This window comes from Bidens hawaiensis, unplaced genomic scaffold (assembly GCF_021521415.1).
Source record: "Bidens hawaiensis isolate Kalapana, Puna unplaced genomic scaffold, B.hawaiensis_p1.1 tig00077972_1, whole genome shotgun sequence".
Taxonomy (NCBI): domain Eukaryota; kingdom Viridiplantae; phylum Streptophyta; class Magnoliopsida; order Asterales; family Asteraceae; genus Bidens; species Bidens hawaiensis.
The window spans coordinates 1-25,150 of record NW_027503394.1 but is presented as its reverse complement, the minus strand read 5'-3'; the positions used below and the strand labels follow the sequence as shown (position 1 = coordinate 25,150).

The window sequence follows — 25,150 nt, the reverse complement described above, 5'->3', positions numbered from 1 at the left end:
CTTTATGCCAATTTACCTATATAGGGCGTAGCCCTACTCACTAAGGGCGTAACCTTACGTCCTTGTCGAGATCTTTATACTGATTCCGTTTTCAGCCACCTATTTAAAGAAAACTAACCCTAATTCAAAAGGACATATCTCCCGTTTTTGATGATTTTGGAGCAATCTTTCACTATCATAACACATCCCGATCATCATAATCATCAATGTTATCATCCATTCAACAATCAATAAAGCTATTCAAGATTAAGATGCAAGGCTATATCTTTTGTAACCATATCCGGGAGTAGGTTGTGCTTTAAAGCAAGACTTTTTGTATTTTGAATCTTTACATTTGAACTAGAGTTGATTAATCATTCGGTTGATTAATCTTTTACGTTTGTTTGCGCATTCAACAATTTTTGTAATTGAATGTTTTGTGATTTTATCAGTAAATTGATTTGTGGTCATCAACTTTTAGGATTAGGTTCTTAGAGTCATTGACCCGTTTATCTCTAGCTATTAAATCGATTGCATTTATCAAACCCTAAAACTGTTAATAAATTAGGATATTATTCAGTCATGTCAATTGTTCGGATTAAGTTCTGATGATTAATGTGGCCAAATATTTAGTCTTTTAATTATAGATATAAACAAACGAGTTTTCCGAGCAAGTTTAATCAATTGGCCTAGTCTGCTTCACAATCCGAAACCTGGAGTTTGGTTGTTTTTCTTTTCATTGTTTTACAACCAAATCAACTTTCAAATCGCTTGACATCGTCTGTCCATCTAGTATAATTAGTTAGTAATTACTGAATTTGATTAGCATTTTTCATTGATTCCTTGTAGATTCGACACCTTAATTGTCCTTGTTAGTAAAGATATTTATAATTGTTTGATGCTTTAAAGTCTAAAGATAGGAATAAGTATGTTTAACTAGGTTGGGTGTGTATATGTATATGTTCCTTAAATCGTTAAATTTAGATATATGACCATCCGAATATAAAAATCATATGATATAAAGTGTATATGACTACAAGACAAACATCCTAATCTAAGAAGCATCTAACACGTGGACGGCTAATGTTATCCCAACTGTCAAATAGTGGTAGGTTACTTCTCCCATCAGGTTTCCTACCTTCTCGTTGGTGGTCCACGTTTACCCTGTTTTGGCTCACACATAATAATGTCCAACATAATCATATATTTTATTCATTATCCTTTTGCAACATTTCGACTTTGGTGCTAAAAGTAATGTGTGCGATTTTAATTTCTTTTTAATAAACATCATATAAACCTAACCTAAAATGAGATTTTTCTTGGATTCAATATTTAAATTACTTTCTCTATTGAATTAATATAATTATTATGAAATAAAAATACTATAGATAAAAAAACACGCAAATATGTTTTAACTTTGAAGGAAAAACTAGTGATGACATTAGAGTTGGTGTTAGTCTGTTAGATATACAGAAGAACAAATAAAAGTTATAGTTTTGGTAAACCCAAATTTAACACTTAAATTCAAAATACAATATCTAATTAAATTTTATAAATAGCGTGTTTTGTATTTTTAGCTCAGTCTGGTGGTATTGAAGAGAGAGTCTTTGGATTAGACTTAGATTCTATGTTTTGAGTATACAGTTAGTCATAGGAAAAAAAAATCTATGAATAAAGCTTGCTTAAATTGGTGTAAACATTACACAACTTGTTTTCATGTCATGTTTATAAAAAAATAAGTTTAGCTTAAATTATATATTAAAAATGACGTTTACTAACATCATTACCATTAATTCTCGGTGAACTTTGTTTGGTTCGGTTATGAGCTAAAAGCCTAAAACTAACTTTTTAACCGATATATTTTTGTAATTTAGTTTTAATCGAATTGTGATATGTTTGAGCATATAATAGTTATTTATTCAGTTAATAAATCTAATTATATCATGAGTTAGATAAATACCAGCAATCAAGTGACAACTAGCTTGTTATCTATAAAAAAAATTACAACAAATAATATACCATCAATGCAGGGCCGTATGAGATGAGGAGACAGGAAAGTCGATCGCCTTAAGCCGAATCATCCTAGAAGCCTGAACCAAATATTTTTACCATATAAAAAAAAAAAAGTAGAGTAATGGTAAAACCTAATACGAGTATTTTACTACTAATACAATAAAGAAAAGTAAAAAGCTAGTCCCAGAGCTTCTAAAATTAGAAAGTGAGCCACCCATAAAAAGCTGCTGCAAACCCAAACCACACCAAGATTCCATATTAAGCCACTCACACCCTCATCACCAATCACCACTCCAATTTCACACACACCAATTCCATTATATTCTTATTCTTTCTTACTAAACCAAACCAATTCTTGTAAGTTTCTTCAATTCTTACTTCTTCTTTTCACTCTTAATTTCATCTTCTTCATCACTAATTCGATCTAACTGAATCATATTCGGTTCTGGGTCTCGTGTTTTTATTCAATTCGAGTGATTCGAGTTTGAAATCCGGTTAAATTGAGCTAATTATACGTGGGTTTGACGAAAAATTGGGTTTTGATCGTGATTTCATAATTAGGGTTTTGTTAATTTGGTAATATTTTTACGAACCCATGTTTAGAAGTTTAGAATTGAGTTAATTTTGTAATGAGATGACTGAATTTGTGATGGGTTCTTGTTAATTTTGTTAATTTTATGATTAGAAGTTGATCTAGGGTTTCAGTTTTACCTAATTCAACTTTTGGGATTGTTTATGTTATCTTGTTTAAGATAATACTGGTTACAGCCCGTGGACGTAGGTCAGATTAGACTGGGCTGCAGTTGTTAGTGTGCTCAGATTAGACTGGGCTGCAGTTGTTAGTGTGCGTGTGTGTTGCGTAACCGAGATCCTAACAGTTTTTTTGTTATGGTGTTTAACAGTGAGTTTTTATTAGCTTGAATAAGATAGAATTATGAACTTCAAGAACTTTGGGACTCAGCCGGCCGTGGCTGCTGCGGATGCTGGTGGCGCGAGGCCGCCGGGGGGCTTCCATTTAGCAAGACAAGGGTCGATATACTCATTAACTTTTGATGAGCTGCAAAACACTATGGGTGGTAGCATTGGTAAAGATTTCGGATCTATGAACATGGATGAGCTGCTAAAGAGTATTTGGAATGCTGAAGAGGTTCAAACAACCGGAAACAACGCTGTTGGCGGTCAGGGCGGAGGCACTGGCGGTGATGGTGGCGCGACTATACACCGTCAAGGGTCGTTAACGTTACCGAGAACATTGAGCCAGAAAACTGTTGATGAAGTTTGGAAAGATATTTCGAAAGAGTTTAGCGCTTTCGGTCAACCGAATTTGCCACAAAGACAGCAGACTTTAGGGGAAATGACTCTTGAGGAGTTTTTGGTCAAAGCTGGAGTTGTAAGGGAAGAAACTCAGTTTTCTAATTTGCCAAATCCCCAAAATACCCCTGGCTTTAGTGCTACAGGGTTTCAAAATGGTGCAAATGCTAATGTTAATGCAAATGTTAATGTTAATAACAGTAACCAGATTGCATTTCAGTCAACATCTAATCTACCATTGAATGTTAATGGAGTTAGATCTACACAAAATCAGCAACTGTTTCCAATTGTACCGAAGGGTAGTCCGGTAATTAGGAACGGAATGATGGGTGTTTCTGTTACTGATCCAGTGATGAATAATAATATGGTTTCTGGTGGAGTGGTTGGGTTAGGGGTGCCCGGGGCAGTTGCGGTGACCGTGGGGTCGCCTGTGGTTTCATCAGATGGAGTGGGGAAGAATAATGGTGAAACATCTTCGGTTTCGCCTTCGCCTTATGATTTTAGTGGGATTGTGAGGGGGAGACGAAGTGGGACGGTTGAAAAGGTTGTTGAACGGAGGCAGAGACGGATGATTAAGAACCGTGAGTCAGCTGCTAGATCACGTGCTCGTAAGCAGGTTAGTGTTGTTTTTATTGTTTTAAGGTACCATTTTTTGAGTTTTTGAATTCCTTTCGGTTTACCATTTGGGCTTGAAACTTTTGGTCTAAGAAAAGCGTTCGGTTTTGTTTTTTTGTGTTTTTTTTTGTTTTTTTGTTTTCGGTTTTACCATTTGGACCAAAAAAAGGCCCAAAATAATGAATTTGATTCTAAATTTTTTGGTTAATTAATAGTTAATTGATTATTGTACATTCGATCTAATATATTTGGGTTACATCTTTTGGGCTAAAAGAAACATAATATTTTTTTTAATTACTTAACATTAAAATTTAAAGATGAAAATTCATACATTCGGTTTCAGTCTTTTCGGGTTTAATTACATACAAAGCCCAACTTGAGCCAGAAATTCAGTTTCTTCGAAAACATAAAACCAAACTGTTGGTTTTTGTTTGTGTTCGGTTTTTTTGGTTATGAATTTCTTTGTGGCTTTTTGTAGGCCTACACTATGGAACTGGAAGCAGAAGTAGCAAAGCTGAAAGAACAGAATCAAGAATTGAAAAGAAAGGTAAAATTGCTATTCTTATTTTTTATATATATAAAAGATATCTGTTTTGTTGTAAAAGATTAAGTTACCAACTTGATAGCCTGTTAAACTACTAAAAAATGAAGTTATTTTTGAAGAAATTTGAATGTTAAGTATGATGATGACATTGTTTATATTATGCAGGCTGAGATGATGGAAAAACAACAGAATCAGGTATTATTCTGTATCATAGTTTTTTGAATGGTTTAACTTTAAACGAACAAATGATTGAACCGAACAGTTATACGAATAAAGATTTATTGTCCGTGTTCGTTCGTTAAGAAAGTGTACATGTTCGTGTTCATTTATGTTTGTTTGTTAAAAGTATAAACAAATGGTTCATGAACGTAAACAAATGATGAACTAACATAACTGAGCTGAAACCAATTAAAAGTAGATGTGAACAAAAATGTGTTGGGCCTAAAAACGTAATTAAAACTAGACTAAGTTGTAATGGGCCTAAAATATTTAACTGAATATATTAACGATAGTAAATGAACAAACTCAAAGAAAACGTAAAGTAGCGGGCATAAATGAATGCCCATGAACATATCGACTTTAAGCAAACATTCACCAACATAAATAAACTAACGAGACATGTGTTCATGATCATTTGTTTAGCTAAATGAACAAAAACTTCTGTTCATGTTCGTTCATTTATTAAATAAACGAACGTCCCGTCAATTGGTTATCGAATGGTTCATTGAACATTCGGTCCGTTTACATGCATACTTTTTAAGTATCAAATTTTAATCTTTTGCACTATACTTTTAAATAAATATCAGGTTATTGAAATGATGAGCACGCAACCCGGAGCAAAACGTCGCAATCTGAGAAGAACGTTGTCGGGTCCATGGTGAAGGTGTGCACGAGGTTCTACAAGGTTTCACAGGGGTGAAATGGGAAGTTTATGTATGTGTACATATTTGCTTAGAAAGAGGATTTAGGGTTAGAACTGTGTGAGATGAATTTGAAGTTATATTTAAACCCCATTGTGACATCAAGTAGAGAAAATACAAGGTTAGGTTACATATTTGTTGGCAAATCATGTTGTTGCCATGAGCGTGTTACATGTTTTATTGTACTTGGTTTTTTATTTAGACTAACCATCATTGTGAAAGTGGCAGTTGGGCCCACTTTAATTGCAATAAAAGTCATCATCTTTTGCCCAACTGCTTATAAAGTTTTTTTTTTTTTTTTGTTCAATCTTGACTATGGTATTTTGATAATTTTGAGTATTTGATATTTTCTCTAAAACAATATGTTTTGATTCGACCAATGAATAGAAGCCTGGCTACCTGGATAACTCAATGATATGGTTGAAAAAGCGATGTTTTAGAATAATGGATATTTTTTTAAGAAAAAAAGTGCCTGAGTGGTCGACCCTTTCTGAATTTTGACCTGCACTAAAAAATTTGACCTTGATTGCCCAATCACCATACCTACCCATTTGGGTCTTTTTTGTTACCAACCCTCGCTCTCACCGATAAAAAGAGCTTAGTTGAGAGCATGATAACTCAGGAACAATAAGCTTGAGATGAACTTCAAGTATGAAATAGCCTTGACATAAAAGCCAATAGAGGTACGGGTAGTGCAGGTTAAAACATGTTTTGAGTTAGAATAGGTAATAATACTTTATACACTCAATGTCATGTTGGCCCATGAAAAAAAATTACTATAGGTCTTTATAAACCCGCTATAAAACCGAATTAAATCGACTGGTGTGACAGTTTAAGGGTTTAGAGCCTGAAACTTTGAATCGGCCATGCAAATCGACCTATATTTTTATTGTTTGAACTATATATATTTATTCATATCTATAATATTCATGTACCATCTTTATCAATTAAAATATATTGATAAAAGATTTGATTCAAGCTGTCAAAAGTGAGGCGTTTTGTGCCGGTCCATGGGAACAAAATATCAAATCAATCCGACTGATTTAGTTTATTTTTCGGTAGTACGGCTCATATTTTTCGGTAAAAGCCAACGAAGTCATACGGTACTTTTTGATAGTACTCCCTTTTTTTTCTATAATTTTTTTAACGACTAAATATTACATTTTACAGGATTGAATCCCTAACCTCATATACAAATATGCAATTGCAAAATTATATTATTTTAATGGCCATGTAATGGTGTAGTTTTATGAACTAGATAATATACATATTGAACAAGTTTATGTTGACTTTCTCTTGTAAGGTAATTTTAAATTCAATTTATTTAGCTTGTCAATATAACACATGATCTCTGGCAAATGAATTTTAACTGGCTGTGGTTGTTAAAATGAATAACCTAGTGAGGAAGTCCGAGTAACAACAAATAAAACCAATCCTGGTTTAATATGTTTATTTTTAACTGCAATAAAAATGCAAATCCATATAGTCTTGTATCAAATCATTATATGTGTACTGGTTACATCCAAAGATATAAATGGATACGTATAAATAAATAAAATATCATTTATACATAAGTCATAACTAGCATTACTTACATATAGAAGACAACCAATATGAGTCACTTTCACTTTAGTGGGGTGGTCAGGACGTTTTCCTTAAAGTTTTCTTCTAGGGTAGTGCTCAAGTTTTATTTCTGGCTCATGTACATGCTCTTAAATATGGACAACATCACTATACGGTGGATTGTATGCGGATAGCAAGTCTTTTGGAGTCTCTTGCCAACCAATTGTACTTGGCCGTTCCAAAAAGAAGAAAAAGAAAAAAGACAACCAATATGGATTGCATGGGCATGGGTGGTAGGGGTGGGTTTGACCAAACATAGCACACTAAAGTCTAAACCAACATATTATTGTTAGAATTTAGAAACCTCTCATGTCCAATTGGGTTGAGCCCAACTCTAGCTAAGAATAGTGCAAATTATAAAGTCCATCAAACACTCTCCAAGGTCCAATTATCAAATACCAATTTAAATAGAGATGGCAAAAATGATGGTTTTATAAATACATTTTTTTTTTAAATTTAAGATTGACTACTGATTATTCAAATGTGGGATGCATGTTTGCTAAACCAGAACCATCAAAGGTTCCAATATAGTTCTCGATTGTTGACTTGCCACTGAGTTTATGGAATGGTGGTAATATTAGCCAAATGCTAATTAGTCGCATATGTGATTTTACGAGGTGACAAGGAAATGTTGTTCGGATAAGGGGAGCGCTCTTTCCTTTGCACGGGTATTAGTAGAAATTTATGCTAAAACTGATTTATTGATCGGGTTAAGGCACACTTCCTTCTTCTCTTAATGATTCACATGCTAATGTGCTACTACATTTTTACTTATCTCATAAGCATAAATGGAAGCCGCCTCAATGTTCTCAATGCTTTGGTATCTCTTTGTCACATCACGGATGCATGTGTGGATAAACCCACACCTGCTCCCAACAACTTGGACACAAATGGCCTCTTTTTATGTCCCTTTTAGAGGTAGTGAGGCCCACCATGTCCATTAGGTCCGTATTCTTAAACTTTTGGTTACCCAAATCTATCTCCAATATGAGGTTAAGCTTAAGTTTCGATATCGGTTTTCTAACAAGTAAGAAAAGAAGTTTACATTTGGATATAACTACATACTAATAAATGAAACTTTTCAATCTATCACATTCATCAAAAAGTTATATTTCAAGTTACAACAAACATTAAGTAGCGGATGGAAATAGTGAAGTCAAATAAGTATTAAAGAATTCGTAAGCAAACCATGAAAAAAATATGAAATGTTTATAATAGATTAGTGTATGTTTGAAAAGCATTTGACCTTCTGGTCTAATTTAATGGCGTAGACTCATAGGACGATGGTTAGACTACGATCTTTATGGTCTTGGATAATCAAACTTAAGGGTCTTTCCCATAGTAGTGAGTTTCCTCATTGATGTTGATCTTGGATGAATCAGGCATGAAAGATCAAATCAATATGGACGGTTAAGATTCCGTCTTAGAAAGACTCACTCAAGTATTGGAGGTAGTTACAAACGTGGTTCAAATATATATGTTTGAGAAAAAATTGCATTCTATATAACATTTTGCTTTAGTTTGGTAATATATTATTTAAGAGGATTAACTATAAAAAAAGTTATATTAGCATTAGAGGTGGTATTTCCTTACACAAACTTAACAAAAGTACATGAAATGTTTCGGTTTTGGTATTTGTAACCATTTAATAAATAATTTATGTTTGGCTTTACAAATCGTTTAACTAAATGGGTCTTATTTGGGCTGATATATTTAACCCATTAATTTAACATACCTTTAATTTGTTTAAACCATTGAAAAATAGAAAAAAAGAAGTATAGTTTATAAGATCAATTTGTCAACCCGTTTAATCCATTTAATAGAGACCCACCAACCTGTTCATTACAAAACGTCAAGTCGTTAACCTGCTCATAACACATTTACAACTCGAAACACATCAATTGTCTGACTCGAGTAGATAAATGGATTGCATGAGTCATATTCAGGTTAAATGTTTTAGTTGGGTCCTAGTTAAGTTTGATGTCTTCCAACAAAAATAAAATGAGGAGAAAGAAATTCAAGAAAACTTATTGGTTTATTTTTGTTATCTTTTCATGCACCGGCATCAAAGTCGACCTAAATAACTTAGAACCGCCTACACAATCGTTCTACTTAACTACTCTTGAATCGTCTTCATATTAGTTACCTGATAGTGACACCAACCGGTTAAACCAATGAAGCAACTCGATGGTTGGACAAGACTTTCAATGTTTATTGCTCTTCCTTTAAATTCTCATTTTTTTACTCCATTAGATTCATATTTTCTTTATTTTATATTTCATATTTTGTTTGCATTGTAAAGGGACGGATTAAGCAATACCATCCTTAGTTATATATTATTATAAATTATCCGTTGATGCAATTAATCTGACCAATTACTTAGATTGTTAAAATATATAAAATTAACAAAGTAATAAACCATTTTTCGTCATTCTCCGAAATATAGGAGCTCTGAGCACATTTTCTCTTGTTTTATCCTTTCATAAAAATCAAAACTAGATTTAACATTTTGGTATTTCATCATCAACTCTTTTTCGCTTCTTTTCAGGATAAATTGAAGCAACGGATTAAAGTGCCTTTAGAGGACGCTGACCATCTTCTTTTTTACCAATTTGTTTTTCTTTGTCGGAGTGACAGTTCATGAGCGGTGTAAACAAAAACAACTAATCAAGAAACTTTAATAAATAAAGGTGTTATTGTTTGCTTTTTAGTAAAAATAGCATAACTAATGAGACGATAGAGACGAAAAAGAGACCACATAACAATTAAAATGAAAAATTACACCAATCATTTAATGACAACGATTTGAACAAAGACTTCCTGATTTTAATCCAATGGAAACCCACAAACTTTGTTTTAACGTGACTAGGGGTGTTTAAGAAATCCTAAATTTGAAATAAAAAAAAAACGAAATCCGAACCGAAACCTAAACCCAAATAAACCGATCTGAATTTTTATTCGGATTCGGATCGGATTCTGATATGGAATTTTAAAAAATTCGGATTGTTCGGATTATTCGGATATCTGTTTAATCCGTATAAAAAACATGTTTTTAGTTGTATTTTCCGGTTTGATATATTTATTAGACTATTATTTGAACTTTGAACTTTAAATTTGTTCTAAGAGTAATTAATATTTTCCGGTTTGTATGTTTATTGTGACTCTATACTATTAAATGTTAGGAACAAAAAATTAGGAATTTGTTTTAGGTTTATTTCGGATTATTCGGATATTATCAGAATCCAATCTGAATTGAATTTTGATAGATTCGGATCGGATAGGAATATTCCAAATTCGGATCGGATTTCGGATAAGATCCAAAAATTTTCAAATCCGAATAACCCAAACCGCATAAACCGAATAATTTGTTATCCGGTCCGATGAACACCCTTAACCGCGACCAGGCAATTGTATACGCTTTTCCGGAGCCAATAGCCTCGTTTCTCGCATTCCAAAGACTTTATTTACTCAACGACCTTGGTAAATAAATAAAATTATTTTAGCTTTTATATAAAACAAACTAAGTTTATACATGAGATACACACAAAGTGAATCCATTACAGGAGTTTAGTGCAAAGTAGATGTTCAGATCAATAGTGACATAAGTTGGAATCGAGTTAAAAATTGGCTAAAGTTTAGATTAAATGAGTTCATATCATAAACGGATCGACATGCTAATGACAAAGTTAAAAACGTGTCTAAACAGGCTCAACCTATTTACAACACACATTAAACCGCTTAACAAATAGTGTTAAATAAGTTTGCACGACAAGTTTAAGACTCATTAGCAAAACAAGAAGATTTATAATTTTACTATTAAATATATTGATTGTAGTTTTTTCTTGTAACTTCTTTTACTGTGTTAATGATTTATTATCATTTATTAAATACGGTGAGTCATGTCAATATAACTATGTTAAACATCACGCGTAAGTCACATTTATATTTTATATATTTAATATGTTAAACGAGTTCAAGATTAAACTCTCTTTAAGTAAAAAAAAAATCTCTTTTAATAATTTGCTAATTTTCATCATAAACCATCAACCTTTGTTCACGATTACTCGCACAGTGGCACCCACATAGTCTCAATTGAACGATTGATATCTCGTCTCACGGAAGCTCATGCTGAAGATAATTTCATACGCTGTTTCAAAAAATGATTTTAACCTTTCTAGTATTGTTTTTGTTTATGATCACCACTTTAATTTGATATTTCATTTTTATAATATCCGAGTTTCTATATAAGGGAAGAAAGAGAATTAAAAAGAGAGAAAATAATCATATATATTCTAAAATAATAAATAAGACTTTAATATATTACCTAAAAGTAGACACGCGATCCACACATGCATAACTTAATGAAAATTAACATCATCCACCGTTTGACAGGAACTAAATGGGTATGCAACATGCCAACACATAAGTGTACAAAAGGTTTTTATACTTTACATAAAAAAATGTTAAATAAAAATAATATCTCAAATGCTTCATGCCATAACTTAATCATGGTTTGAATCCCGTGATAGAGAATACATGCATACATACAATCGGCGATGATGATGGACACTTGTGTATTGATTGATGACCGGGTTAAAATGGATTCAACAACCGTGACTCGTGACAAGGGGTGCTTGCATCAAGTCGACCCGAGGCTGGGAGCGTTGTTAAACCATCGAAATTGTATTTACGGAAGTAAATCGATCCCTTATTTTAATTTTCAAAATATGCAATTAAATTATGTATATGTATTACATTTACTAATCACTCAATCATTTTAAAAAATTTAATACAAACTAACTATTTGGAAAAACACAATGTTTTAAACAGTAAAATCGAGCTGTTTCAGGAACATAATTATCCGATTTATATTTATCACTTTTCTATTTATAGACCTCTTTTATCGATGCTCATAAAAGGACAAAGGACGTCAGACCCACACTCCACTCTCTCTCTCCCATTGTTTTAACAGCCGGACAAAGACCGATTGGTCAGACTGGTTAAAACAAAAAACCGAACATGAAAACAGTCTAGTTGAGTAAACGAGATGATTAGATCGGATTCTATGAGCTATTTATTACTCACGACTCCATCTTTTATTTACTTAACATTCAATACATTGTTGGGTTTCGTAGGCCTTTTCGGTGTAGGCCTGGTTTATTATTTGAAGTCCAAAGGGCAGGCCCGACCCGATTTGGATTTCTTGTTTAATAAGATACAAACCCTAAGTGTATCTCTATATATTTGATGTCGTGTACTTGTAATCGTTGTCACTCAATAAAGATATACCTAGTTGCCACCCGTGGACGTAGGTCAGTTTAGACCGAACCACGTTAAATCCTCGTGTCGTTTATTGCTTTCGTGTCGTGTTCAGTTTCGTGTGTGCGTTTAATCCTAACAAGTGGTATCTAGAGCTTAGGTTCAGATTACACGAAGAACACGATCTCGAGAGGAGAGTTGGATCGAGCTAAGGTTTTGTTTTGGCAGCCGGACATTACTCTCGTTGTTCGATTGAAAGAATCTGTGAGACCTCCACGTTCGTTGATATAATGCTAAATATATATGTTTCCCTTGTTTATTTTATTTAATATTTTAATTGTTTTTGTTCGTTTTTAATCAAGATTTGTATACTACTAACGTTTTTGTGTGTCGTAAGTTCCGGGATTTGATCGTGATTAAAAAGAGCGAAAAACGAGATAAAAAGAGCCGAAACGGAGATCCGGAACGCGTCAGGAAGAACCAGAACAGAGAATCGGTCAGACCACCGCCCCCCTTGGTAGAGCACGCGGCGTCTAGGCAATGCTGATGGGTTTTTAATTCGTTTTTGGTTATTGTCGGGCCTGGTTTTCGCTATTTAAACACCTTTAACTTAAACCTGACATAACCTGAAGTCACCAGACGATTTTAGAGTTTCTTGGAGCATACTTTCGAGTCTTGTGGTGATTTTGAAGGCACGAGAACAGCCGGTGAAGAGCTTTACGTTCAAGATCGAAGACTACAGGTTTTATCGCCTTTAATCTTTCGTTTCTCATTATTTCACCATGTTTTCAGTTTTAATTATTTTGTTTGATTTAGATTATATGATGCCAGGCTAAACTTCATAAACTACCTAGGTCGTGATGAACCTTTGTTCGGTTTGATTTTGATTGGGATTTCTTTTCGTTATGGATTTTATGTTCTAAGTAAAGTGTTGAGTTTGAATTAATTGATGCGTATGATTGCTTGGTTTTATTTACTTAGATTTATTGTTTCACATTACCCTTGGTGATTGTTTCATAGGATAGGGTTTTGTTAGGTCATTTACTTTGTGTTCTTGACTAGTTTATGATTAATATGCATTAAGATCATAGAAACAATAAAACTAATTAAATAGATAAAAGTGAGCTGCTAGCCAAGAAAGCTGTAAGGTGATAGGTTATTGACAGATCTTTGTTGGTCAGGATTGCTATATTTAGTTCTTCGTAAGGAGTCCGTCTAGGTTTGATTGTCAGCTTAGTCTATTAAGTCAGTTGAGTCTTCTTAACTATCTTTAATTTCCGCGCTGTAAGGTAGGATTTCGTCATAAAGATACTTAGACATAAATTATTAAATAACAGTAAGGAAGTTTAATTCATAAAACGGGTGAGTCTTAAAACTTGTTAGAAATCCATAGGTGTCTTCTTGAAGGTCAAGGGTCCTGTTCGGGTTTTCTGTCAAGGGTCTATTTTACGATCCCAGTTCCATAACTTAAGTTTCCCATTTGATTGATTGTCGTGACATCGGGGATTCTAGCCTAGGTAGTTATTTTCATCATCTGAGTTAATCTAAGTGTTTTAGTAGTTTATTATATTTTATTTAACTAGGGTTAGGTTTAGTTAATTAATAATTAGTTTAAAACCCCCCTTCAAACATTATTATTAAATAGTCACGTCTTGTAGTTGAGTCTAATTAGCTAGTATACGTAATTTATAAAGTTTCGTGGGTTCGATATCCGGACTTACTTAGCTGTACTAGAGTCGAATGGTACACTTGCCGGTTAGTAGTTTAAGTTAAGTTTAAAAGTTTAGAATTATTACTTAGTGTCTATATTAGCTTATTTTTAGTTAATAATTATTTGACTACTTTTAGCACATCATTCGTCATAAAAGGAAAAGGTATATTAATTTGTTTGTGGCACTCATTAGTTATCAATATCAAGAATCAACAAAAGCAATATATTGTTATGTTGCTTGGGCTTTGTGCAATTCAAAACAAAGGAGGAGTAGGTTTTGTTTTATTTGTGCTTGGTTTCTTCGAGTAGGATTAAAAGAAGGGATAAACACAAACGCCCAGTTCTTGTTTTGTGTTGATAAAGATAAGACTGGTTGACGACGCTGCAAGATCAAGATCCTATTTTGAAGAACAGCTGTCGAATCAGAAGAAATCGTTTAACAACATTTAGAACCAGTGTTTGCCAGGGTTTATTGTTTCAGTGTTAAGTTTCAGTTTCTGATTTACAGTTCGTTATTCCGTTGCATTTAAATAGTTTTTTTCGTTTAGTCATTGCTATGGCAGAAGACGGAAAGCTTTCGATACAGAAGTTTGACGGACAGAAGTTTGGTTGGTGAAAGATGCAGATTGAGGCACTACTTTGTCAGAAAGACTTGGATGTAGTGCTTGAGGATGAAAAACCAGAAAAGTTGTCAGAAGCAGATTGGAAGAAGTTAGACAAGAAAGCTAGGCTTGTATTACGTTATCGTTGTCGGAAGATGTGGCATTTAACGTCATGAAAGAAACCACGGCCCGTGGTATGATAGACGCACTATCCAACATGTATGAGAAGCCTTCGGCAGCGAATAAGGTCTATCTTATCAGAGAGCTAGTGACAACCCGAATGAAAGAGGGTGGGTCAGTTACAACGCATATCAATAATCTTAATTCGAACCTCTCCCGCTTAGTGTCAGTCGGCATTAAATTTGATGATGAAGTTCAAGGTCTTTTGTTGTTATCCTCTTTGCCCGGCAGTTGGTCGCAAACAGTGACTGCGGTTTGTAGTTCGTCTACAAAGATTACTTTTGATGGGATTCGGGATTTGATTCTTGGAGAAGATTCAAGACGCAGAAATTCAGGTGGATCATCAAGTGATATATTAGTCACAGAAGGTAGAGGTAGGGGAAAACATTGAGGCGGTGGGAGTAGGAAGAGGAATTAGTCTAGGACTCGTAATGATATTGAATGCTGGGGTTGTAAAGAGAATGGACACTTAAAGAATCAGTGTCCGAATGGTAAGAAAGAGGTGAACGTTACAGAAGTCAACACTGCAGAAGAATGCCCAGAGGATGAGTTTTACGTTCTTAGTGTTGAGGATAACGTTGATGCTTGGGTGATGGATTCTGGTGCATCGTTTAATGCCACTCACTGTAGTGAAACGATAAAGAATCTAAAGTTTGGGGATTTTGGAAAGGTTCGACTTGCGAACGATGATATTCTAGAGGTTACGGGTATGGGAGATGTTGATTTGATAACTTCAGCCGGTACTTCTTGGACTTTGAAAGATGTTAGGGTTATTCCAAGTTTGAAAAAAAGTTTGATTTCAGTTGGGCAGTTGGATGATCAGGGTTACGATGTTAAGTTCGGGAATGGGCAGTGGAAAGTAGTCAAAGGGAATCTCGTTGTTGCTCGTGGCAAGAAAATGGGTTCGTTGTATATGGTCGATATGTCACCGAAAGGAGTGGATCCAGTTTTGGTGAAAGACAAAGTCCGGTTCACAGAATCTCGTGGGCAGAAGAAGGTTCGTTTTGCAAGTAACAAACCCAGAGCCAAAGTGAAGATTCAGGATGAATGAGCTAGGAAGGTTAAATCAGTCAGAGGACATCGTGACATTGGGAGCACAGGTCGTGTTTCAGTTACAGTTCCAGGTCGACAGTGGATTAAGAAAACCAGTATTCCGGCTATAAAAGTCTCTCCAGTGAATTACTTGCTGAATATGGAGAGTGTTTGTTCTCAACGTATCTCAGGATTCGGTAGTTTGTTTCAGTGGGAGCCGGTAGGGACAACTAGAAGATGGTTAATGTTCGGATTACAGAAGTACAATCAGGAGTGCAGACGAGAGTACTCAAGGCCTCTGAGTGGGAGTTTGTTGGGTTTCGTAGGCCTTTTCGGTGTAGGCCCGGTTTATTATTTGAAGTCCAAAGGGCAGGCCCGGCCTGGTTTGGATTTCTTGTTTAATAAGATACAAACCCTAAGTGTATCTCTATATATTTGATGTCGTGTACTTGTAATCGCTGTCACTCAATAAAGATATACCTAGTTGCCACCCGTGGACGTAGGTCAGTTTAGACCGAACCACGTTAAATCCTAGTGTCGTTTATTGCTTTCGTGTCGTGTTCAGTTTCATGTGTACGTTTAATCCTAACATACATTACTAAAACTACTTTACTAAATCTGTAAATTCACACACTATAACATAAATCTTTTATAATGTTACCCGGTTATTAAATCATGTCAAACAAGTGAACCACTAAGAAAATTAGTTATAGTCAGTGCCACGAGAATAAACGAATATCGATGCTTCCACCTCATCAACAATCTGGTCAAACAAGAGCATACAAAAAAGTGAAAAAAAACAATAATTATTATATCTTCTGGGAAATATGTAGCAGTTTCTTCAGGTTTTAACAAAACAGTGAAAACTGAAAACACATTGCCTGTCATCTTCTTTCTTTCCTCCACCGATCCTCGTGTCACTATTTCTCTTCCATATTTGATACCACATTCCAAATTCCAATGCGACATATATTATAGATTCTCTTCATTTTAATATTCATAAATAACAATGCCTGAACTCGCAGCATTTGACGATCACCATAACCGCCGGCGTGGCCGTAGAGATACTAGTCCTGACTCTGTAATTGATCAGGACACGTCACTGGTAAGTAACTTATCCAAATGTGCACGTGAGAATAGAAATTAAATTAATGATTAAGAGATAACCTTAAGTTTAATTAAGAAGTAACATTTTAGTAGTTACTTACCTCTCAACCACTCACATTATCATTAAGAGGCCATGAACATTGATGTTGAATTCGTCTTCTACGGAGCGTATTTGTAATGTTTGATGATACAACAGTATTCATCGTCAGGAGGAATCCGTGGTCCAGATCCAGATCTAAAACAGGAATTAACGGCACGTAACAATGGTAATGGCGGTCCCTACCTGAACGTGGAAAAAGCAGCAGCAGAAGAAGGTATATATAATGTGACCTTACCTAATTTAATTCCTACCGTCGTATTTAAACTCAACTAATACCTAAATTGCTGTAAACACACACATATATATATATGTATGTATAATTATTATAGGTTTTAAATTGAATGCAGTCGCTATAAAACTAAACATGGATGCAGCAGAGAATCAAATGCATATCCTCACTTCACCCAGAAGCTCCTTCTCTTACAAAGGTACCAATTCTTTTTCAATTCTCTCCTGTAGTGCTTTTTTTCTCAAAATTATATATATATAATTACTCTACTTGTATATATAATTACATAATTACTCTACTTGTATATATAATTACTCTACTTGATTCTCACATTTAGCACGTTAATTTCATTTGTATTTGATCCAAACCCTTTGTATATATCATGCTCAAATTAGAATGCCTGTTTTTATAGTGTATTTAAAAACAATAAAATTATTAACGTACAAAAAAATTACAGCGGTTTAAAATCGCGAGGGGAAGTTTGTTTTAAAATCAACAATATGTTTTAAAAGTTGTAATTACTTAAACTCTTAATATATGTAAAATTACGTATAAAAGTTCAGATAAATACTTTAAAGTTCACATAGTAAAGCTTAAACATAAACAATTAAACGTAAACATAACAAATCAATGAGAAAAAAATAATAATTCAAACATTAACATATTAGTTGGGTCAGAAACTTGGGTTGAAACCAAGGGCCGATTTTGACTGACTTTGATCGCCTATTGATTTGTTGGTCCGACTAGATGAAATCACATTGGTCCTATTAATTGGCGATTATTCTAGATTTTTACAACACTGCTTAACTTCAATCTAATCCGCCATTGTTACATACTGCAATACTTGATTACTTGTTCTTTGATTAGAATACCAAAGCCAGAAGTTAAGATCTGACAGAAGAAGACCAGCAAGTTTTGATCTGAACAATCAAGCCATGAATGTCACCAGCTCGTCCCCGAGATTAACATCAGCCATGAAAATCTCTGCTTCGGCTAGAAGAACACCATATTATCAGAAAGGTCGGAGTTCAGAACGCGTGCCTTTGAACACAAATACTAACAAGAGTACATTAATGGTGTATAATAATAACTGGAAGGCATTGTCTTCCAAATGGGAAGATGCAGAGAGGTGGATAGTTAGTCCAGTTGCAGGAGACGAATGGTTTGAACCATTCGGGTCAACAGCAGAACCAGACCAAGTCAAAGAGTGGACCGCTTGGGCCCCATGAGTCTGAATCACCAGTTTTAACTGGAGTGAATGTGGACTATAACTCGTTGATTCAGTATCACAATGGGCGTGATAATAATGGGAATGTTTGTTCAGTGATGGATCATTGTATTGCAAGGTCGGTTAGCATGCATGCTGGCTCTGAATTGCCGAGTCAGCATTCATCGTTGCAGATTGCTCAAGGTAAATCATCCCCCTCCAGGTCTTATAAACATTATGATTCACGTCTTTGGCGGAATAATTTCGTTTATGTTTATTTATTTAATAAACGAACAAACACGAACAATAACATCTTTTTGCTCATTTTGTTAAATGAGCAAACATGAACAAATGTCCCGTTCATTCATTTATGTTTGTGGACATACAGTTTATTTAATGGTTCACATAAAGATAGGCCTGTAAATGAACCGAAAGTTTAGTGAACCGTTTGGCCGGAACTTCATTCAGTACATTTAATGTTCGTTTAATTTCATAAAGATAGGTCTGTCAGTGAATTGTTCCCTTGGAGTTTGTTTACTTTATGAACGATTGAACATGAACAACATTTTTTGTGCATTTAGTTACACGAACGAACATGAACAAATGTGTTGCTTGTTCATTTATGTTCGTGAACGTTCGTTTATGTTCGCTCGTTTACATTCATTAGTTTACGTTCGTTCGTGTGCATATACATTTAAAATTTTTTAGGTCCATTACAATTTATTACAATTTTTTGAAAATAAAAAATTACCCATTATAATTTAGTCTAGTTTATTGTTTTTCTAGGCTGAACATATTGATGTTCATGTTTACTAGTAATTGGTGTTCACTCAGTTATGTTCGTTCATCTATGTCCGCAAATGTTCATGAACCGTTCATGTATAGTGTCAGCGAACGAACATAAATGGACACGAACCCATTCAATTTCTTAACTAATAAACACAAACAAGAAAACTCCGTTTGTATTACCATTTGTCTTCGATGATTAAAGTTAAACGAATGAACATACCCCGTTCATGTTCAACAGATGATAAAACCGATGGTTCAACAGATGTATCAAGGCGAGATATGGCAACCCAAATGAGCCCCGAGAGTAGTCCCGGTTCATCTCCAACAAAACCACCCTCTAATTCGATCCTAACCATTGATCTGCAGCATGTTCGTTCTTCCAAATCAGATATCAGAGATGTAATGGTGGATGATCAGATCACTTTGAATCCATATCGCCGGTCAAAGTCGAACGTGGAGGTTGACCGGAAAAACAAAGGTTTAGATATGAGAGAGAGCTTCTCAAAGGTTCAAAGGGAGGAAGCTAAAATTATTGCATGGGATAATTTGCAGAAGGCAAAAGCAGATGCAGCAATGAGGAAATTAGAGGTATGTTACATCTTTTTTGCATATTATTTTTATTATTATTTGGAAATACATAATAGATAATTCCATTTTCATGATTTAGATGAAATTGGAAAAAAAGAGATCGTCATCGATGGACAGAATCATTAATAAACTACAGTCAGCTCAGAAGAAGGCCCAAGAAATGAGAGAATCAGTATTATCTAACGAGCCTCACCGTGTTGATAAATCTTCACACAAGGCGGTCTCTTTCATCAAGACTCGCCATGTACGTTTCTTAACCCGTTGCTTTACTCGCCCTGCATTTTAACAAACTATCTGTGTTTGTTTTAATGGCACCAAGTTCTAGATTTGAACATTAATAAATTATGTGTTTTGGTTTTTGAATACACATCCCATTAGATGCATTCCATATAGGGGTTTAATCTTATCTTAATTACTAGTCGTTCTCGTTATGGCACGTTCAAGATTAGACCTATAGGTGGCCGTTTCTAACATGACACAAAATAATCAGACTTCGGCCTGTCATTTTTTACCGGTTTAATTAAATAGGCCCACATGCCATACCCTTTAAAACTAGAATACATAATCAAAGAAAACGTTTTTATAAGGTTGATACACCAACCCGTTTAGATAAATGGGCCAAACATATCATGTTTGGGTTACATGATTTTACGCGTGTTCATGTTAGTGCTAATGTCTTTAGACACAAATAAATATACAGACTGTGTTCGGGTCATCAACTCTAGTCGTCAATGCATAGTTTGTTATTAAATTATGTTATTTTCATTAAAAGAGAACTTATAAAGGTCTATTGGTAAAATGTAGGCTCCATCCCACCATGTAGATTTGCCAAACTCAGGACTATCATCAAATATATATACATAAGTTTGTTAAACTTTTTCCCGTTATACGGGAACCCCTCGGCCACAAGCAACCCACATGATTTAGACATTAACAAGAATTATCTTCACCAGACATCCATTATCAAAGGCTTCGAATTCAATCTTTTCGTGCTTTAAAGATTTTATTCTGTTTCTATGTAAACCGCATCAACTCAAGGATTTTTTTTGGGTCACATGCTATCTCAGAAAATGAATAATAGCTGGCTATTAAATGTTTTAATTTCAAATACTGAATTTATGGTTTAGTGTTATACTGTTATAAATCAGTTTTACAGTAATATTACCTTCAACCCAATATACATTATGCAGTCATTTTCTATGCTAACTTATTCATTGTTAGTAATGGTTGGTACAAGTTCAGTCCCAAGTCTAGTGACATCAACATAGTCTTTGGGGCCATGTGCTGCTAATCCTGGTATTATCATTCCAACCATCCGAAACAATCTTTCGACATGTGATTCCTTGTACTCTTTACCCTTCCAATATGGCAAAATGAAGCCCCTAATTATCTCCCAAAACGTGTTTATATACTTGGGTATAACCCACACCATCGAGAAGTAGTTCTTGTTTGGTTCTTCATCCATAACCTGAATTTGGGTTCAAACATCACGAGAACATAAACTCACAAATGCGTAGAACTTTTGATATGATCAAAATCGTACAAAACACGGGTCAGTTTTGGTCTATGTTAACATAAATTGAGAGACCCAACAACATTTGCTAAAGTAAAAACATGTCAAATGAATTGAATGTTGTCAAAGGCGTACTTTTAACATGTCCTTACCTCCAAAATCTCTTTTATAATTTTTTTTTGGTAGTAACAGGATTCTTGTAATCATATTTACTAACCAAGTGGACAAAAGGTTTTGGGTCGAGCAAAATAAACTATCGTGACACGTACATAAAATGTTGGTTTGACCCAAACTTGTTTTGACCTGGACCAAACTGTCATGACTCGTGCTAAATAGCTAATAGACTTGAGTATACGTTGGAATAAAATGACCGTTATACCTTGCCATTGTAGAAGCCATCGTAGTATAAAGTTGTCCCAAAGTGCTTAAAGAATAGAGATCTATCATCAAAAGGCAATCTAGGCACCATATCATTGTTATAAACATACCTAAAGTATCTCACATCATGATCTTTAATTATCTTCATCATGTATCTCCCAAAACACTCATCCCCTACTCTTGGTTGACCAAAAGTGTACGCCCCTTCTAACCTCTTCAACAACCATGTCTCCTCATGTAACCCTAGCACACCCGCGAACAAGATTGCTAACGCGCCTCCTAAACTATGACCCGTCACTATAAACTTTGCATTTGTATTCTTTTCTAAAATCTCCTTGAGCTTTTCTCTTATCTTGTAATAAGCAAAAGGGTGCTCATCAATTGCATTTGGTGGTGGTTCAAGTTCTTTTGGCCAACCTTTGATCTTTTGTAAGCCGAGTGCTTTCATGAACCCACCATGGATTCGACCAATGGTTTTGGGGTTATTTAGATCTTTGAGCTCGTACCATGAGATGTCGACATCTGTCATCCAGTCATTGGCGTTGAATGGGCTGGTTCCTCTAAATGCTACAACTACCAAGTTGGGATCTAATGTATCTTGAAACATGGTTGCATAGGTTGTGTACTGATTTCTGTAATCTGAGTTTCATAATCAAGTCAAAACAAAACAAATTTAGCCATTTGTTTAACCTCGAACATTACAAGCCGATCGTCATCTATAGATCTACTTAGTAATTTCTTTAATACATTTTATATATTTATGCATTTTTAGTTGTTATTTCGAAAAATGCTTCTAACATAAGATAAAAACAATATTGACTATTCGTACGTTTACTACTTGTAGACATTTACTCGTCAATGACAAAATGGCAAATTAAAGCTCATTTTCTTAGATGCAAAAGGCAACTTTGCTTTTTTGGATGCTGCATATAGAATTCAAATCTACCATCTCATTTTTTTTTCCTATTTGCTCAACGGGTATGTTTGGCAAAAAGCTTCTAGGAGCTTTAAGCTACAAGCTTTTAAGAAAAAACTCATATTTATTGAAAAATTTTGTTTGGTTAGAGTAGCTTGAAACTTTTAGGTTAGAAGAAAAAGCTTGAAGCTAAAAGCTTCAACTACTAGCGTTTAGAAGCTTTTGGTATTTCAAATTTTACATTTTTGGTACTTGGACTTTCATAATTTTTTGTTAATTCATATAATAATTACATATTTAACTCATATTCAAAACCAACTACCCCATGACTTTTTAAAACACTATAACTTTTTCGCATGTTAATATTTTTTAAAAAAAATTGCATCATAAAAACGAGCATTTTATTCTCTTTAATTTGAATATCATATTGTTATACTTCTTGAACTTTAAAAAATTAACATATTATGTGAATATTGGTTAGGATCGACAACAAGTCGAGTCAGGCAAGTCCGGGTCATGTGTAAGACGAAATTAGGGTCGGAACGAGTCGATGCAAAAATGGCTAATTTAGTTCGGTTCATGTTGGTACGGTTTTGAGTCGAAAGGGTCAAGTCAGAATAGGTTTCGGGTTAAAACGATGCACCGCGCGAGCACCCAACTAGTTTTATTAAAAGCTCCAGCTACTCTACAAAACACCTAAATATTTTTAAAAAGCTTCTAGCCACCAGCTACCAGCTAGCAGCTTTCAGCTATAGCTACCAACTAGTTTTGCCAAACATATCCAACATGTTGTAACTTGTAAAGTTATAATCTATTACATAGTATACAATATACTATATTATATAGTATAATTCTATAGAGACTAGAGAAAATAAGACAAAAGATGAGTTCAAAGAGATAATAATGAAACTGAAAGTTACTCTCGACTCTCGCCTAGTCAATTTTTATTTTTAGAACGAGCAACTAGTAAAATCAACATAGAAGTAAAACGACGATATGCATGCCTGTAGTCCTCCTAAAATATAAATAGTTTAAATTTAAATTTCTTTTCATATTTGGCAATTTTAAAGTAGGTTACCTAAAATTAGGTAACAATATTATTTAGTATTTACTGAAAAATGATACATAAATTGTTTTGTTATTTGTGCATTATGCCTTAAAAATACTTCAAGTAACCTTTTTTAAATATTTTAATCTTTAAGGTAAACTTTTTTATATGTGTGTTCTATTCTCAATATTTAAAACAGTATATGCATAAATAAATGTACTTTTGTGATTGTTTGCACCATACGTATTATATAAACATGAGATCAACTTGACATAACACATTTATTTTATCCTTTTGAAAAAGCCAATAAGATGATTAGTATTTTTCAAATGGCTTGGGTTATACATATACCATGTTGGTTATTCATACACCAGGGTAGCCTATACGAGTCGTATAGGCTCTATACGGCTCGTATAGGTGCATGGTCAAGTCATTTTCAAGCAGAAGTGTCAGATTTTATTCTTTTGTATATCGTATAGCCCCTATACGGCTCGTATAAGGCTATATGACTCGTATATGATCTATTTGACTCATATAGTTTTTTTTTTTCAATTTTAAAACTACAAAATATTAAAAACAACACCCGAGTTGGTTACAAAATAAAAATATACATAAAAACCTACGTACAACATGAGCGTTTCGGGGTAACGACTTTTTAGATGTGGTAATGCAATCCATTTTGGTTGACACATATATGTGTTATCTAAGCTTTTGAAATATAATTGCTATAAAAATAGTTTCATTTGTTGGTGTAGATGTTTTGGCTCGTGTTAACTCAACTTTTGAAATATAGCCTTCATAATATAGCCTTTTGAAAATCTGATACTGGTCTATACGGTCGTATACCATATATACGAGTCGTATAGACCAGAAAAGTAATTAAAAATCTCTGGTCAAAGTACATGCTAACATGTTGTATATACGAGTTGTATAGACCCTATACGGCTCGTATAGGTTAGACGAGTTACGCAGGCTATACAAGCTGGAAAATCTATACGACTTCGTATAGGGTCTATATGGCTCGTATAGACTGCAAAAAGCTGCCACACTGACACGTTCGTACGCAAGTCAATAGGTTAGGGCTATACGACTTGTTTAGGCCCTATACGAGCCGCATAGCGTTATTCCCACACCAGGGGACTAGTGTATGCATAACATGACCATTTTCAAATTCAACCCAAAAAATGCTCTTAAAGTATCTTACCGTTCCAAAATTTGTAGAAGCCTATAAACTCCATCTGAGAAAACAAAAACAATTAGAGAAAAAGCCATAAAATTAGTAATCAATTAAATAAACAAATTTAGGCTTGCAATGCTCATATAAATTGGTAGCCAGGAAGACCCTCGCTTAAAAGTAAATATTTCTTATAATTGTATATTAATTTCCTAAAACATCAAACATATAGTTCCTAGTCAAACTTGAATCTGTTTGAAGGAATAATTTTAAAAGAGAACAACATTTTTTTTACTGATTTCTATTTAATTT

At 34.2% G+C, this 25,150-nt stretch overlaps 4 protein-coding genes across 5 annotated transcripts; 3 read left to right on the top strand and 1 right to left on the bottom strand.

The window, feature by feature from the left end:
- Positions 1-2,846: 2,846 nt before the first annotated feature.
- LOC143606883 (ABSCISIC ACID-INSENSITIVE 5-like protein 5) lies at positions 2,847-5,576 on the top strand. Its single transcript, XM_077082506.1, has 4 exons — positions 2,847-3,919; positions 4,397-4,465; positions 4,628-4,657; positions 5,269-5,576. Exons 1-4 carry the CDS (start codon positions 2,927-2,929, stop codon positions 5,341-5,343), a joined length of 1,167 nt encoding a protein of 388 aa, XP_076938621.1. The 5' UTR covers positions 2,847-2,926; the 3' UTR covers positions 5,344-5,576.
- Positions 5,577-16,798: 11,222 nt separating this feature from the next.
- LOC143606882 (uncharacterized) lies at positions 16,799-18,454 on the top strand. The gene is made up of 4 exons (XM_077082505.1): positions 16,799-16,894; positions 17,093-17,210; positions 17,344-17,424; positions 18,093-18,454. Exons 1-4 carry the CDS (start codon positions 16,799-16,801, stop codon positions 18,452-18,454), a joined length of 657 nt encoding a protein of 218 aa, XP_076938620.1.
- Positions 17,964-20,377, top strand: LOC143606885 (uncharacterized). Of its 2 annotated transcripts, none has more exons than XM_077082509.1 (3): positions 17,964-18,636; positions 19,484-19,809; positions 19,889-20,377. In XM_077082509.1, the coding sequence occupies exons 1-3, from the start codon at positions 18,552-18,554 to the stop codon at positions 20,093-20,095; spliced, it is 618 nt and encodes a 205-aa protein (XP_076938624.1). In that variant the 5' UTR covers positions 17,964-18,551; the 3' UTR covers positions 20,096-20,377. The 2 variants fall into 2 exon arrangements, with proteins under 2 accessions (XP_076938624.1, XP_076938623.1); XM_077082508.1 differs by having other exon boundaries at positions 19,460-19,809.
- A 554-nt stretch (positions 20,378-20,931) lies between these two features.
- LOC143606884 (triacylglycerol lipase OBL1-like) lies at positions 20,932-24,902 on the bottom strand. Its single transcript, XM_077082507.1, has 3 exons — positions 24,869-24,902; positions 21,702-22,339; positions 20,932-21,277 (listed from the first exon to the last, which is right to left on the bottom strand). The coding sequence occupies exons 1-3, from the start codon at positions 24,900-24,902 to the stop codon at positions 21,017-21,019; spliced, it is 933 nt and encodes a 310-aa protein (XP_076938622.1). The 3' UTR covers positions 20,932-21,016.
- Positions 24,903-25,150: the final 248 nt, after the last annotated feature.

Excerpts from the sequence above, each read along its gene's own strand:
- LOC143606883 (XM_077082506.1), top strand. The coding sequence starts at position 2,927 with ATGAACTTCAAGAACTTTGGGACTCAGCCGGCCGTGGCTGCTGCGGAT. Across the intron at positions 4,466-4,627 it reads ATCAAGAATTGAAAAGAAAG|GCTGAGATGATGGAAAAACA; the intron begins GTAAAATTGCTA and ends TATATTATGCAG. Across the intron at positions 4,658-5,268 it reads TGGAAAAACAACAGAATCAG|GTTATTGAAATGATGAGCAC; the intron begins GTATTATTCTGT and ends AATAAATATCAG.
- LOC143606882 (XM_077082505.1), top strand. The coding sequence starts at position 16,799 with ATGCCTGAACTCGCAGCATTTGACGATCACCATAACCGCCGGCGTGGC. Across the intron at positions 16,895-17,092 it reads TTGATCAGGACACGTCACTG|TATTCATCGTCAGGAGGAAT; the intron begins GTAAGTAACTTA and ends ATGATACAACAG. Across the intron at positions 17,425-18,092 it reads AAGCTCCTTCTCTTACAAAG|AATACCAAAGCCAGAAGTTA; the intron begins GTACCAATTCTT and ends TTCTTTGATTAG.
- LOC143606885 (XM_077082508.1), top strand. The coding sequence starts at position 18,552 with ATGGATCATTGTATTGCAAGGTCGGTTAGCATGCATGCTGGCTCTGAA. Across the intron at positions 18,637-19,459 it reads ATCGTTGCAGATTGCTCAAG|ATGATAAAACCGATGGTTCA; the intron begins GTAAATCATCCC and ends CATGTTCAACAG. Across the intron at positions 19,810-19,888 it reads CAGCAATGAGGAAATTAGAG|ATGAAATTGGAAAAAAAGAG; the intron begins GTATGTTACATC and ends TTCATGATTTAG.
- LOC143606884 (XM_077082507.1), bottom strand. The coding sequence starts at position 24,902 with ATGGAGTTTATAGGCTTCTACAAATTTTGGAACG. Across the intron at positions 22,340-24,868 it reads CTTCTACAAATTTTGGAACG|ATTACAGAAATCAGTACACA; the intron begins GTAAGATACTTT and ends TATGAAACTCAG. Across the intron at positions 21,278-21,701 it reads ATGGCTTCTACAATGGCAAG|GTTATGGATGAAGAACCAAA; the intron begins GTATAACGGTCA and ends ACCCAAATTCAG.